At 36.1% G+C, this 13614-nt stretch overlaps 1 protein-coding gene across 1 annotated transcript in view; it reads right to left on the bottom strand.

Moving 5' to 3' along the window:
• Window positions 1-1496: 1496 nt before the first annotated feature.
• Window positions 1497-13614, bottom strand: part of PRKCI (protein kinase C iota) — a 55574-nt gene continuing 43456 nt past the window's right edge. The window contains exons 13-18 of the mRNA XM_019735351.3: window positions 12977-13064; window positions 11851-11976; window positions 10654-10733; window positions 8432-8521; window positions 7694-7809; window positions 1497-4121 (exon numbers count right to left, since the gene is read on the bottom strand). Of these exons, the coding sequence (XP_019590910.1) occupies window positions 4034-4121; window positions 7694-7809; window positions 8432-8521; window positions 10654-10733; window positions 11851-11976; window positions 12977-13064 (588 nt within the window). The 3' untranslated portion in view covers window positions 1497-4033. The remainder of the gene's footprint in view (window positions 4122-7693; window positions 7810-8431; window positions 8522-10653; window positions 10734-11850; window positions 11977-12976; window positions 13065-13614) is intronic.

Below are 13614 nucleotides of genomic sequence, written 5' to 3'. Positions count from 1 at the left end.
GTCAGGGGTAAAGGTTTTGTCTTTTTGTTAGCCTTATTTAGCACCAGGCATAGTAAATTCCAGTATATTCTGAAACGAACTATGGATATAAACTACTCAAACTCATGGTTCAAACTGATCCCTGAAGTCCTAAGGCAGGGAAGGGTAAATCTATGTAGGAAGACCATCAAATACACCAAATGACTCACTGTTAGGTGTTGTCCAGAAACCAGCCTGTTGAATTTTATAGAGAGGAGACTGGCTTTCCCTTTCAGGGAGAAAGTGGTTGCCCCAGTGACTAAATGCCCAACACAAAATTTCCCAAAAGCTTCAAACTCCTCTTTGGACTCTGTTTTGGGATTTTACTAACTCAAAGAAAACAACCAACTTTATGATTCGGTACAGGGGATTGCCTGGACAGTACTTCAAATAACACTGCCTTTAACTCCATTTTGAGCAAGGTTTGAACTTAGGAGAAAATAACAGACACAGGAGATCAGGCTCTAGCTCTCTGACAAGTCAATTAAGAAAAAAGTAAAGGTACTAAAGATTTAATTCTCCTTGTGAAGGGGACATTAAATTACGCTAAAGAGGGCTATAAATATGGGACACCAGGCTCACCTTTGTTTAGATATGGGTACTAACTACAAGCAAGAAAGGACAGTTCTAGAACTTTAGATCACTATAGAACATAATTTGGAAAGAACCTGTTTTGATTCTGTTTAAATTTGCTTCAGTTTTAAAAGAAGTCAAAATGCTCTATGTTCAGCTGATTTTTTTTTTTTTTTAAGATTTTTTTTTTTTATTGGGGAAGGGGAGCAGGACTTTATTGGGGAACAGTGTGTACTTCCAGGACTTTTTTCTAAGTCAAGTTGTCCTTTCAATCTTAGTTGTGGAGGGTGCCATTCAGCTTCAAGTTGTTGTACTGAATTTCAGTCTTAGTTGTGGAGGGCGCAGCTCAACTCCAGGTCCAGTTGCCGTTTTCTAGTTGCAGGGGGCAGAGCCCACCATCCCTTGCGGGAGTCGAATCGAACTGGCAACCTTGTGGTTGAGAGGACATGCTCCAACCAACTGAGCCATCCGGGAGGCAACTTAGCTCAAGGTGCCGTGTTCAATCTTAGTTGCAGGGGGCGGAGCCCACCATCCCTTGAGGGACTCGAGGAATTGAACTGGCAAACCTTGTGGTTGAGAGCCCACTGGCCCATGTGGGAATCGAACCGGCAGCCTTTGGAGTTAGGAGCGTGGAGCTCTAACCGCCTGAGCCACCGGGCCGGCCCCCAGCTGATTTTTTCACTGCTTTGTTTTCCAATAGAAGAGATTCATGTAATAAGGGCAAGTTTAAAAATATACTGAATATTTTATGAGTGAATGTCTACAATATGACATCAGTAGTACTACCAGACTGCTGCTTTATGTACAGCAAAATTCCAAACTAAAATTCTTATTTTCCTTTTTAAACAAATTTTGATACACCTTAAGCAAATTTCTGATGTTAACATATTAAATAGGTTCCAATCTTGATGGATATTAAACATTTTATTTAAAGATTTTAAAGTTAAAAAAAAAGGTATACAAATACAGAATTACAAGGCAGTATTCTACATGACAAAAGTCAAAACAAAAATTTAAAAGTAAATGTACAAAGCAAAATACCTGATATCCAATTCAGGCTGTGTACCATAAAATGATCTGACCACATGCTTATACAAAATAAAAACTTTTTTTTAGAACACCAAAATTCCAACCATTCTATCAACTGCCTTATTCCCCTGGTGAGCATTTTGAGAAGACTTCTATATAATATAAAAAGAATTGGCATGGCACTTAAAGACTACAAAAAACAGAACACAATTAAAAATATTTGTAATGCAACTCTGTATAAAATATACACAGTAAATCTTGTTAAAAAAAAAAAAAAAGGTTTAGAAACAAAAGACCACCCTGAATAATGGTTAAAGCCTCATCCCAGAAAAACGCTCATTTGTATGTAATATAGAAAACTAAGGATTTTTTTTTTTTTTGAGAAGATATCTAACTTGAAGAAGTCAATTGTTCAAAATTTATTTAAAAGTGTAGGTAAGTTGGTAACTCACTGCCTACCCCTTCTCAAAATGTTTTATTGTGAATACTCTTTCTAATATTTAACTACAGGACAAAATAAAAGAGCAACTCCAAAGTGTTTCTCGAAATGCAATTCATTCAAGGACCCAATGGAATTCTAACGTGGGACAGTAATGGTGTTTTTTAAACAAAATTCCTAGGTGATTGATTATTCCATTCTAAAATTTTAGAACGAATGCCCTAGGGGAAACAGCAACACTTAAAAGCAAGATCATAAACATATTCTGACATAAGAGATCAGAATTTTCTCTAAGTTTATGATTTGAAGTGAATACTGTTTTTTTCTTTTAAAACAAGTTTCAGGTATTAAAAGAAACATATATATCTCTTAAATAAACGTGAATGCATATAAACATTTTCGTTTAAGGTTTTCATTGCTTTCAGACTTAGTTATTTGAAGAAAAGAGAGTATATGGTCAGGAACTTTGGAAAAATTACATTTCTAGTGAAATGTAGCATGCAAAAAAAAAAAGATAAAATTTTAAATGCCTACAAATTTTAAATCACTCTAAGTTTAAGACTAGATAGCTTTCCCCAAAATTAAATTTTACTAAGATTGGGCAATTATAAGTAATTTAGATGGTTATGGTTACTTTTTAAGTCCCTTTTCATAAAAAAAATATTTAAACAGTAGAAGGATGCTATGTTTGGCATCCCGTTAAATAATGCATTGCTAAACACTAATATTAATAAAAAAATCATCTGAAAAAAATCCGCCCTTGAAATGTATTGTACTCTGTATCACAAGTGTTACCTACTTAACAACCACTCACTGAAGGAGCTGGAACTGTGAAGTGTGTGAATGTACGCGTATGTGCATGTCCTGGACATTTATTCATGCTTATTATTTTTCTTGGATTTCATTGAAGACTCCATAAACATGGTCCAAAAGTATAGATAATGTGGTTTGGGGGAAGAGATAAGCATGGTTAACACATTGTGTGGAAGACAAGTTCTTTTCCTCTGTACTAAATTATAAGGAAAAAATAGCATACATTCTGTCTCCACTGGATAAATGGAATGCTTTTACAAGTCTGATAACAAGTGAGTGCCTTAATATTTAAATCAAATCACAAAAGGCAACTGTGGGATTTACTTTCCTGTAAGAAATAAATATTACCATTGTACTTTTCTGTATCTGTTTTAAATTTCCATTTTTTCCTTTCTACATACTGAGAAATTTTTCATTCAACTGCATCCTGAGTCCTTTGAATTACATTTGTTAACATTCCAGTTCAAGTTCTGGCTAAACGGACAAGCTCAGAAGACAATCCCTTAGTATTTCAAAGAAATCACTTGTATCATCAGTTTTTTAAAAAATAGCTAATGATTTGGAATCTAATTCTTAATAAAATATGCCTATTTTTTTTTCCTCAAGAAGAATCTGTGTTCTCAATTCTAAGCAAGCAACACCTTTTAATACCAATTTTGTAACTGTTGCCTTAAAAATCAATAATATAATTATCCAAGGCAATAAAATTTACAGCTGAATTTTTAAACACAAAGAATCCAGAAAAAGGTAATATAACAAGTTGCCATATTTTGAATTAATCTTTTATTCCAAAATAAAACACTTAAATGACTTAGGAATAATGAAATCATGGGAGGTTTGTGATGTAATCCCACCATGTGCCTTAAGCAACACACACTCTTTTTAGAAGCAGTGGTATTTCCTTCAAACAAAAAAGACAACTTCATTATTCATCAGTAGGCTGCTAGATTACCAGAATAATGAAATTTTGACACGATTCTCTGGAAACTAGTCTTAATTTTTTTTTCATAGTTAAACTTAGATGTAATAATTGACTCTTACAGTCAAAAACAGAAGATATTGAAGTGCTTTTTTATAGGTGGCAAATATAAAATAGTTCATTGTATCCAGGCTGATAACAACTTTTCCATGCATTCAATGGCAATACAACCAAAACGAGGATCAGACACATTCTTCTGCTGACATCAAAAGAGGATTGATATACTCAAAACCTTCAAATTCAGACTGATCAATCTTCCTCACAATATCACTGTTGGGGAAAAAATTAATTTTCATAATCAAGATTTCTTCAATTTTTAATTTAAACAGTAAAATAAGATTAAGAAACAAAAAATAAGGCTAATTTATATAAATTATGGGAAAAGCTTTTACAAGTTTTAAAATTAATGCCATAGCATTTTCTAAAGGAATCAAAAGTACTGCAAAGTAAAAAAAGGACTAATAAACTCATAAGCAAGTTTACACCAAAAGGTAGTCCAAAACTGAAGACAGGGAATAAAAAAGGCAAAAGCTGTCACAATTCTAGTTTATCTGAACTTTTGACCTGAACAACATTCATAATTACAGGTAAACATCCAGGTCAGAATTAGTATTAATTTAGTAGTCACCTCAACAGCCAGATGGATTATGATGAAGAAAAGGCCCAGAAGTTAACCAAAAGGAAAAGGCAATAGGACAAACACACTGAGAGACCTGGAATAAGGAGAGAATCCCACAGACAGGTGATGGGTCACAGGTGGAGAGAGGAGAGGCTGACATCCTGTTACATGGCTTCTAGTCAATACATGATGAGAGTGAGTAGTACTATCGAGTGTTTTAATACTTAAAGGTATACACAAAGTTATACAGGATATAATAGACCCTTCACTCAAGGAAGGAAGGTAGCTCATGTAACAAAGCTACCAGAGAAAGCAGTACCTGCTAAGTTTCAGACAGGACAAGCTAAGTCCTGTTCTCACTATAGTTCTAAAGAAAAGGGTGACTTCTAGTTGGAGAAATCAAAAAAGGCTGCATGCATTCAAACTCTTACTGAATGGAATTCTGAAAGGTTTTGTTAGGTCTGGAGAAAAAGCACGTAATTTACTAGAGTTGGAGTACAGGAATAAAAGGGTGGTAAGTGGCAGATGATGCTGGAAGGAAGGCAATGGAAGCTCAAAGAATCCAGCAATGTCTACACTAAGGAGTTTCACCTTGATCCATCAAAGATCAGGTTGCATTGGAGAAAGTTCTGAAAAATGGGGACGGTTTCAACAGATAAAAATGAAGGAGGAATATAGGGGAAATGGCATGAGCAAAGGTTAACAGCACACTATCTGGGAATGGTGAGTAACGGAGACTGATCAGAACACAGCATTCGTGTTAATGAACAGGGACAGCTATGGCTAGAAAGTCAGGCTGGAGCAGAGGGTGGGAGGTCTGAAGGCTAGTCAAGACAGCAGATTTTATCTTCTAGGCAATGTAGGCGTTACTAAAGGTCTCATGAGGTGTACGAAATGGACTGCAGAGTAAAGAAGGAGCCCAGTTAGGAGGATAGTGTAATATTCTAGGTATGATTTGAAAGAGGTTTGAACTGGGCTTACGTAAATGCAAAAGGAAAAGAAGGATCTGATGCAAATGATGAAATAAAGAGAAAATAGACCGAACTTGGCAGCTAAAGGTATTACATATAGTTTGTTAAGGAAAAGGAGGAGTCAACAGCCACTGATATTTGGAATCTGAATGCAGAAATACACGGTAATGCAATGAGCAGAAAAAGGTAAATAAAAATAAGGAACTGATAGAGAACAGAAAAAGAGAACATGAAGGGTCATTACTTTGATTTCAGACTTCATCTGTTTGAGGTGCTTCTGTGACAAGCTAGGGGAGCTGTTGTCTGACAAACGGAAATGCAGCTCAGGGCAGATACCGAGGTTGGGGCTTTAGAAGCCATCGTTCATTTATTCTTCACAGCAACATCGTGAGGTAGGCAATACAAGAAGAAATAGGCTCAGAGAAGTTATGCAATTCACACCAGGTTACCCCTCTGGTATGAGGTGGCGTCTGGATTCAAATTCCTATCTTTTGATTAAATCCAATGCTCTCTCATACATGATGCAGTCGGAAATAATGATTTTGGTCCATCTCTCTATTCTCTAGCAGACAGTGAGCTTTTTGCAAAATTGGCTAAGTCTTGATCATCTTTGAATGTCTAGTACTTAGCATAGTGTCTTCTGCTCCCTAATTGTTTGCCAGTTTAACTGGGAGTCACTTAAATAGCTGGTATCTACACTACAGGGCTGGCTGAAATCTCCAAGGTGCACACTGCATTCAGCAAAGAGAAGGCTGTCATGAGCAGAACCTCAGAGCATCCTAGATACAAGGGGCCAGGGAAAAAAGATGACAAGTGGTCAGAGAGAGAAAGTAGAACCAGGATGGATAGTGCCAACCAAAGCAAAGCCAGGAGTATCAAATGCTTTATAGGCATCAGGGGAGATGGGAATTGATCAAAAAATGCCTGAAAATTTAGAAATTAAGAAGTCATTCCACCTTCAAAAGCTGAAGCAGCAGGTTAAATTGTAAGAGGTTAAAGTGTTGGCCATAGCCATCAAGGTTGGCTATAATCAATGTTCGCTACTCTAAAGGCATTTGATAGAGATAGTGTTTATTTATTTTTCTTTTACCACGAGCACCTGTTAACTATTTTTTAAAAAGCTCGATGATGAAAAGAAAATGAGAAAAAAAATGTAGTTTAAAGAGGTGCTAAGATTCAGGGGGAAAAATAGAATATCTGAGCATGCAGAGGGAACGAAGCTGAGAAAGAGGAATTCAAAGTGCTGCAAGAGGGCAAGTGACAAAATGAAATCCTGGAGGAAATAAGGGAATGGGACTAGGAAAATAGAAGGGCGCACCCTGCAAAAGAAGGACAGCCTTCCACGCACAGGGAAGAAGAAAAAGTTTGAGAAGAGTTAGCGATTCTGAGATGCAGGTGTAGTGGTGACAAGGTTGCAGGCTCACACCACGGAGGTGTCCGTCCCTGCAGTCATGTGATGGCAAAGGTTCATCCAAGAAGAGGGATGGGAGTGGGGGCAGGATTGAAGGCTGCTGAAATGTACACAGTTTGGAACAGCTGCTGTAAGGAATGGGATAAGAATTAACAAGATGTAAATGACTGCCAAGCAGTAAGGGCCTCCTTGAGATGAGAGAATGAATCTATAATGACAGGTAAATGATCAAAATATCCCCAAATTATTCCAAACCACATTTTTAAAAGATGTATGTAACATAAACACAAAAGATACATCGAATCACTGCTGGCTGGACTTGGTATGTTGATGTAATCTTTTAAAAAAGCAATTTGGCAATGCATACAGAGAGCTTTAACATTTCACACCCTTTGACCTGATTCCCTTTCTAGGACTCTATCTCAAGGTAGCACTCAGGAACTCAGACAGAGGGTCATCACCAAGATGGAAAACAGTGCAGCAGTGGAAAGAGCACAGGCCTTAGTCACTCAGATTGGGGTCTAAATCCTGCCTCTGCCACCTGATACCTGTGTAACTTTGCTTAACCTCTCTGAGCCTCGATGTTCTTCCTTGTAAAACGAAGATGGCAATAACTAGGTTGATGACAATTATTAGGTTGCTGTGAGAATTAGAGATAACGCATGTAAATCAAAGTAGAAAATGGCAGTTATTGTTAGAATTTTTAATAGTATAATAGATTCAAATATCCTGTAACTGAATGGTTAGATAAAGTATAACCTGATAATGAGACATTGTATAACCACTAAAAATGGGACTTCCGAAGAACTTCAGAAGTATTTCAGTCTATAGAATTACTTACTCATCATCTGGAGTGAGCTGGACAGGTTCATTAGTAAACTGAGAATCAAAGTTGTCCAAACCAAATTCCCCAGAAATATTTGGTTTAAAGGGAGGTACCACCTGTTTTTGCTCCATCTAGAAAGACACATTAGATGACAGCTCAGGCTGCATTCTTAGAAAAGTCCACCTCTACAGTTCTCCTCTGCCCTCAGGTGTTTCCCAGTCTTATTAAAGTGAGCTCCCTAGGCAATGTTCTACAATATTCACGATGGAAATAATCTACAAATCTGAACACTGAGACAGGTCTCAATAATATTACAATCTGCTCCACTAAATTAGTGTTCTGAGCTTTTTTTTTTTTTAATTTTATTGAGGAATATTGGGGAGCAGTGTGTTTCTCCAGGGCCGATCAGCTCCAAGTCATTGTCCTTCAATCTAGTTGTGGAGGGTGCAGCTCAGCTCCAAGTCCAGTTGCCGTTTTCAATCTTTAGTTGCAGGGGGTGCAGCCCACCATCCCACGTGGGAATTGAACCAGTGACCTTGCTGTTCAGAGCTTGCGCTCTAACCAACTGAACCACCCAGCTGCCCCAGTATTCTAAACTTATTGTTTTAAAAGCTTTTTGAAAAGCACTTTAGAGACTGGTTTTAAGTAATTTAAGCTGTGATATACTAGTTTTCCAACATTCTTTTGAGATAATAAAATTTGGCCCAAGATTCTAATGAAACGTAATTTAGAAAACAATCAAAATTTACATACCATATCCCAATCAACATTTTTGAAGAATGGGTGTCCCTGAATATCAGCAAATCCTGTTTGAGGATGACAACCCAATCGTTCCTTAGGGTCCTATGGTGGAAAGAAATGTTTCAAAAACTGGGTGAATATGATGCTTTAGAATACATCATCTTTGTGACCTGTGTTTTGTACCTATTATATGATACCTTTATGTCTGAAATCAGAATGGTCTACCTTCCATTTCTAGAAGGTACAACACTAGACTCAAATGAGTATCTGAAGCTTGTGACAAGTAAGATTGCCCCATGGCTCTTTCTCCAGCAATCATGTAATTAAAGTGGAGCTATGTCACCACTCCTTGCTAAAGAAAAATGGGAGGATAAAGAGAACAGAATCATTTGAGCAGCATCTAGCTATTTATTTGGCACTGATTAGAGAGACAGCCAAAATATGCAAACCCCCAAACTTCACAAATTTCTCAGCTTAATTTAAAAGCCCTATGCTCAGTTACAGAAACAATCCATAATCTGTGCACAATAACGACACAACCATTATCTGAATCACTGGATTGAGAAAGGGCCTGCAACTTGTAAAAAGTCTTGGCTTATTCATTACTGTGGATGAGAACAGGTTCCTATTTTTCTTTCCAATAAAACGCAATTTATTTTGCATATTAACACCTCTTACCTTCATTTTCCACTGTTAAAGCTTAAGTTTCCAGTTAAAATCTTTCCTCATATGAAGTACTCATTTAAAACAGGCTTCAATTCATTTTATTTAAATACATCATTGTTATTTATTTACCCTATTCAACCTACATTCTAACCTACCATTTATTTAAAATAAGATTTATGGATGCCAAGCCCATTGTGATACAATAAAATTACATATTTGGCCTTTGGCCCAGGTTCCTGACAGAGAATTTCTAAAACCTGTGTAATTTCCTGAGTGATAGGAGTGTCTTTTGTTACTCATGACAAGTTCCTTTCTATCGTACCTGAGTTTATGCTAATAAGGTGACTCTTGGTGAGCCTCTAGATAGTTGGACAATGGGGTCTGGTTGCCTGAGGAACCAACCATGTGATGAAAGGATTGGAACTTTCAGTCTCATTTCCAGAGGGGTTGGAAATTGAGTTCAATCACCAATGGCCAATGATGTAATGAATCATGCTTATGTAATGGTACCTCCATAAAATCCTATAAACCATGGGGGTCAGAGAGCTTCTGGCTGGTGAACACATCCCTGTGCTGGGACGGGGGTACATCCCAACTCCACAGGGACAGAAGCTCCTGAGCTTGGGAACCTTTTGGACCCCTCCCAATGTACCTCTTCATCTGACTGTTCATTTACATCCTTTATAATAAACCACTGATAATAGGAACTTTCCTAAATTCTGTGAGCCATTCTAGCAAATTATTGAACCTGAAGTGAGGAGAGGGGTTGTTGGAAGCCCCCACTTTGTAGCCAAGTCAGACAGAAGTGTGGGTTCCTAATACTTGTGACTGGTGTCCGAAGGGAGGGTAGTCTCGTGGAACTGGGCCCCGATACCGGTGGAGCCCAATGCGAGCTCCCGGTGGTTAGCGTCAGAAATGAACTGAAATGTAGGACACCCAGTTGGTGTCTGGAGAGATGGAGAATTGGTTGGTGGTATGGAAAAACCCGATCCATTTGGTGTTAGAAATGTTATGAGTATAAACAGTTCAGAATCGTAATTTTAGGTAGATTCTAACACTATGCTAGCCTACCAACTGCAACAAATTGAATGACGTTCAAAGCGTTAAGAGCCAATGAAAGCATTGCATTTCTTCTGAATTGTATCTAATTACAGGGTTTTTGACATGAGATTTTGTAAAGAACACTACTGCCAAATTGCTCAATAAGCAAAGAGATTCTATGAATAATAATCCAAAGAAAATTGAAAATTAGAGCTGAAAGTATAATCGAGACTATCTCTAAAAGTGCAATTTTTCCCTAATTAAATATATGGTACATATGTCATTTATATTAAGAACATCATATGTAATATATAACTGGAAATAAATTATATTGGCAAAATGGAATGGACAATTCATCTCAGAATCTAATGTTGTTAAATTACTCGTTGGTGAAGAGACAAATTCCAGATCTAACTGAAAAAAATTACATCTTCTGATATTTTGGAATTTTACGTTGCTTGAACCTGTACTTACCAGTTTTACTTTTATAGAGATAAACACTAAAGATTTTTATACACGATTTATACCTTGTTGAGAAAACTCTTCAGGACACTTGCAGCTTTAACAGACAGAGAACGTGGTATGCGAATTTGTTTTTCCAAAATAACTAAAAAGATAAAATTAATGGCATTATATTTAACTTTTACATGGCTTCAATCTTTACATTTTTATTGAGATATTTAAGGTATTTTAGCAGGAAAAAATTAATCATTACAGACATTACTTAAGCATCACGTGTACTTTCCCAGTCCTATTCCTCTCCTTCCTTCTCAGAAATAGCCTCTAATCTGAACACTGTTTTTATCATTTATATGCATATATTATTCTGAGTACCTTATTGTACCTTAGTTTCCTCATCTATAAAAATAGAATAAAAACAATACATGCTTCATAAGGTTGTTTTCAGGTTTAAATGAGTTAATATCTAGAAAATGTGTAGCATATATTACTGTATTAGATTTTATTGGACATTGCCAAATTATTCTCCAAAGATGGTGTATCAATTTTCACTCCCCCCAGCAGTCTAAGCGAGTTCCAGTTACCCCACATCCTCAACAGCAGTGGTATTATCAGACTTCAAAACTTTTGCCAAATGGATGGATATAAAATAGTAGCTCACTAATGTTTTAATGTGCATACCCTTACTTACTAGTGAGGTTGAACATCTTTCCAATATTCCATGTCCATTTGGATTTCCTATTACGTGAAATATCTATTTATTTTCTGGGATGGCCTTGATTATTAAATGTGGAATTTAATGGCCATCTTCATACTTCTTTGGACTGTGTGTTAGGGTCCCAGTGCTTATCTACTTGTTTCTGTTCTGTTCAATTCTTTTTATTCCCAATTGTGGGGCTTTTATTTTTTTTCACCTTTTGATTCCTCTTATCTTCCTGTACTCTGCTTTTTCCCCATAATGTTCCTGAACTTAACCACTCAGCCTCGGGTCCACGTGAAAAAGACTATTCTCCCTAGCCACAGGGGCTATTTGTAATATACAATCTGAAAGAACCTCTTTGCTTCTGAGAATAAGAAGATAACTGGAAATGGGACTGAAGACTACAAAGGTAGAAAGGGTGTATTCCAAAAAATTAAAGCCTTACATATTAAGAAGTGCGTTGTCCAGAATTTTCCTCTTTCTTAAAGTAATAACTTGTGCCGTCCTCATTCATGCTTTAGAATACATTATTTATAGACAATCTCTATAAAATACTGCAGATTACCTTGGAAGAGATAATCCTCTGTGTTTTGATCAGGGTTATCAGAGCTTCCCACAATATCAAAAGGAGACCTTCCTGCCATCATCTCAAACATTAGTACTCCAAGAGCCCACCAGTCAACACTAAAACCTACAAAAAACAAATTTCAAAGAACAAATTACCCAATCTGCAGTCTTGAAAGTCAGTAATCTCAGATTCATTTCATTACATAATGAAAAAATAAACAATGAAAAAGTAAACTCTAAATGTATTTTATAACTCTCATAGTAGGCACTGAGGATTACAGGAATATTTTATTTATCAAGAAGGGAGGTACCTAAAAGATAACTTTAAAAATAAAATATGAAAAATGAAACCTAGGTTTCTTTTCCCAAATAAATCTGTAATTTCAGGTTCATGGCCTGTATCTAATATTTTGTTTTGGGGATACAGTTAAATTGCATTGGAGAATAACTTTCCTTGATCCAAAAACTTGACCTTCTATTAGCTGATCAAAGATCCTTGAAGGAATCAGATTATTAGCATTTATCAGAAGGACCCATCCTCCTTTACGCCTGCTGAAATCAGAGCACCGGAACCCAAGCAGTCATGTTTTCTTAAGATAACCATATCCTCTGGTTCCTGACACGCAATCAACCTTTCCGCCATCTTTCAACATTCCTGGGGGAAATATCCCAGGAAATTTGAACAGCTTTGTAGAGGTTTATGACTCTGCAGTTACATGGCTGAAGTTTAAAGCCCTACTCTGTCTGCCATATTCTAGTGGTATGACTTGGGGGAAGTTATTCAAACTTTCTACACATTAGTTTCCTCATCTATAAAATGAGAATTAACAATGCTTAATAGGATTATTGAGAGAATGAACTTAGATAATATATTTAAACTGCTTAGAATCTTTAGTGCTCTTTAGTGCTTGTCACTAATAAAATAGTAAAATTTGTACACCCAAATCAAGGTCCCACTGTCTCTGACTTCAGTTTGGAGTTTTCATGTAGGTTTTAAGGGGATGAGGGGAAATTTATATTAATAAGATCAGTAATGAAATACTACAGTGTATTAAAATGCAATTTGCACCACATTTAACCATTCTTCTAGCATATAACTAAAATACCACCTATTAAGTTATTACCATAATCTTCTCCTCTTAAAATTTCAGGAGCAATGTAATTGGGAGTACCACAGAAAGTGCTGGTTGTATCTCCTGGCCGTAATCCTTCCTTTTATAAAAAAAAAAACGAAAGAAAGAGAGAAAAAAGAAATAATAAATACCAAAATTCTGTTTTAAATTCACCTCTTTTATTTCATCTATCATGTAAGCTCAGCCAACTGTAGGTAATACATTAAGCTTAAATAAAATATCACTAGCATAGTAGCCTTTATTATTCAAATTATGGATTGCCACTAAATAGCTTAAAGAAAACCTATCCTCATTAGATGTTGGTAAAGAGTCAGTTCGATTAAGATAAAAATTACAATTAAAATAATTTATATTCAAGTAAAAATTTAATAGAAAATTTTAATTTATATAAGTAAAAGGAATCATAGTTTATGAAGAAAAGAAGCACTTTAAATCCCACCTAATACAACCACTGTTGGCATTATGTTTCCCTTCTGGTTGTTTCCTAAGGCACACATTTTTTTGATTTTGTATTATAATAGCTACAGGATGGAGCAAATTAAGGCAAAACACACTAATACATAAAAATAGAGAAACTGCACAATAACAAATGGAACAATCACCAAAAAGTTATAACAAACTTGTATGCA

Source organism: Rhinolophus sinicus, chromosome 17 (assembly GCF_057876585.1).
Source record: "Rhinolophus sinicus isolate RSI-liver-muscle chromosome 17, RSI-T2T, whole genome shotgun sequence".
Taxonomy (NCBI): domain Eukaryota; kingdom Metazoa; phylum Chordata; class Mammalia; order Chiroptera; family Rhinolophidae; genus Rhinolophus; species Rhinolophus sinicus.
Note: the sequence above shows the minus strand (reverse complement) of the source record. Positions and strands in the feature narration are given on the sequence as shown.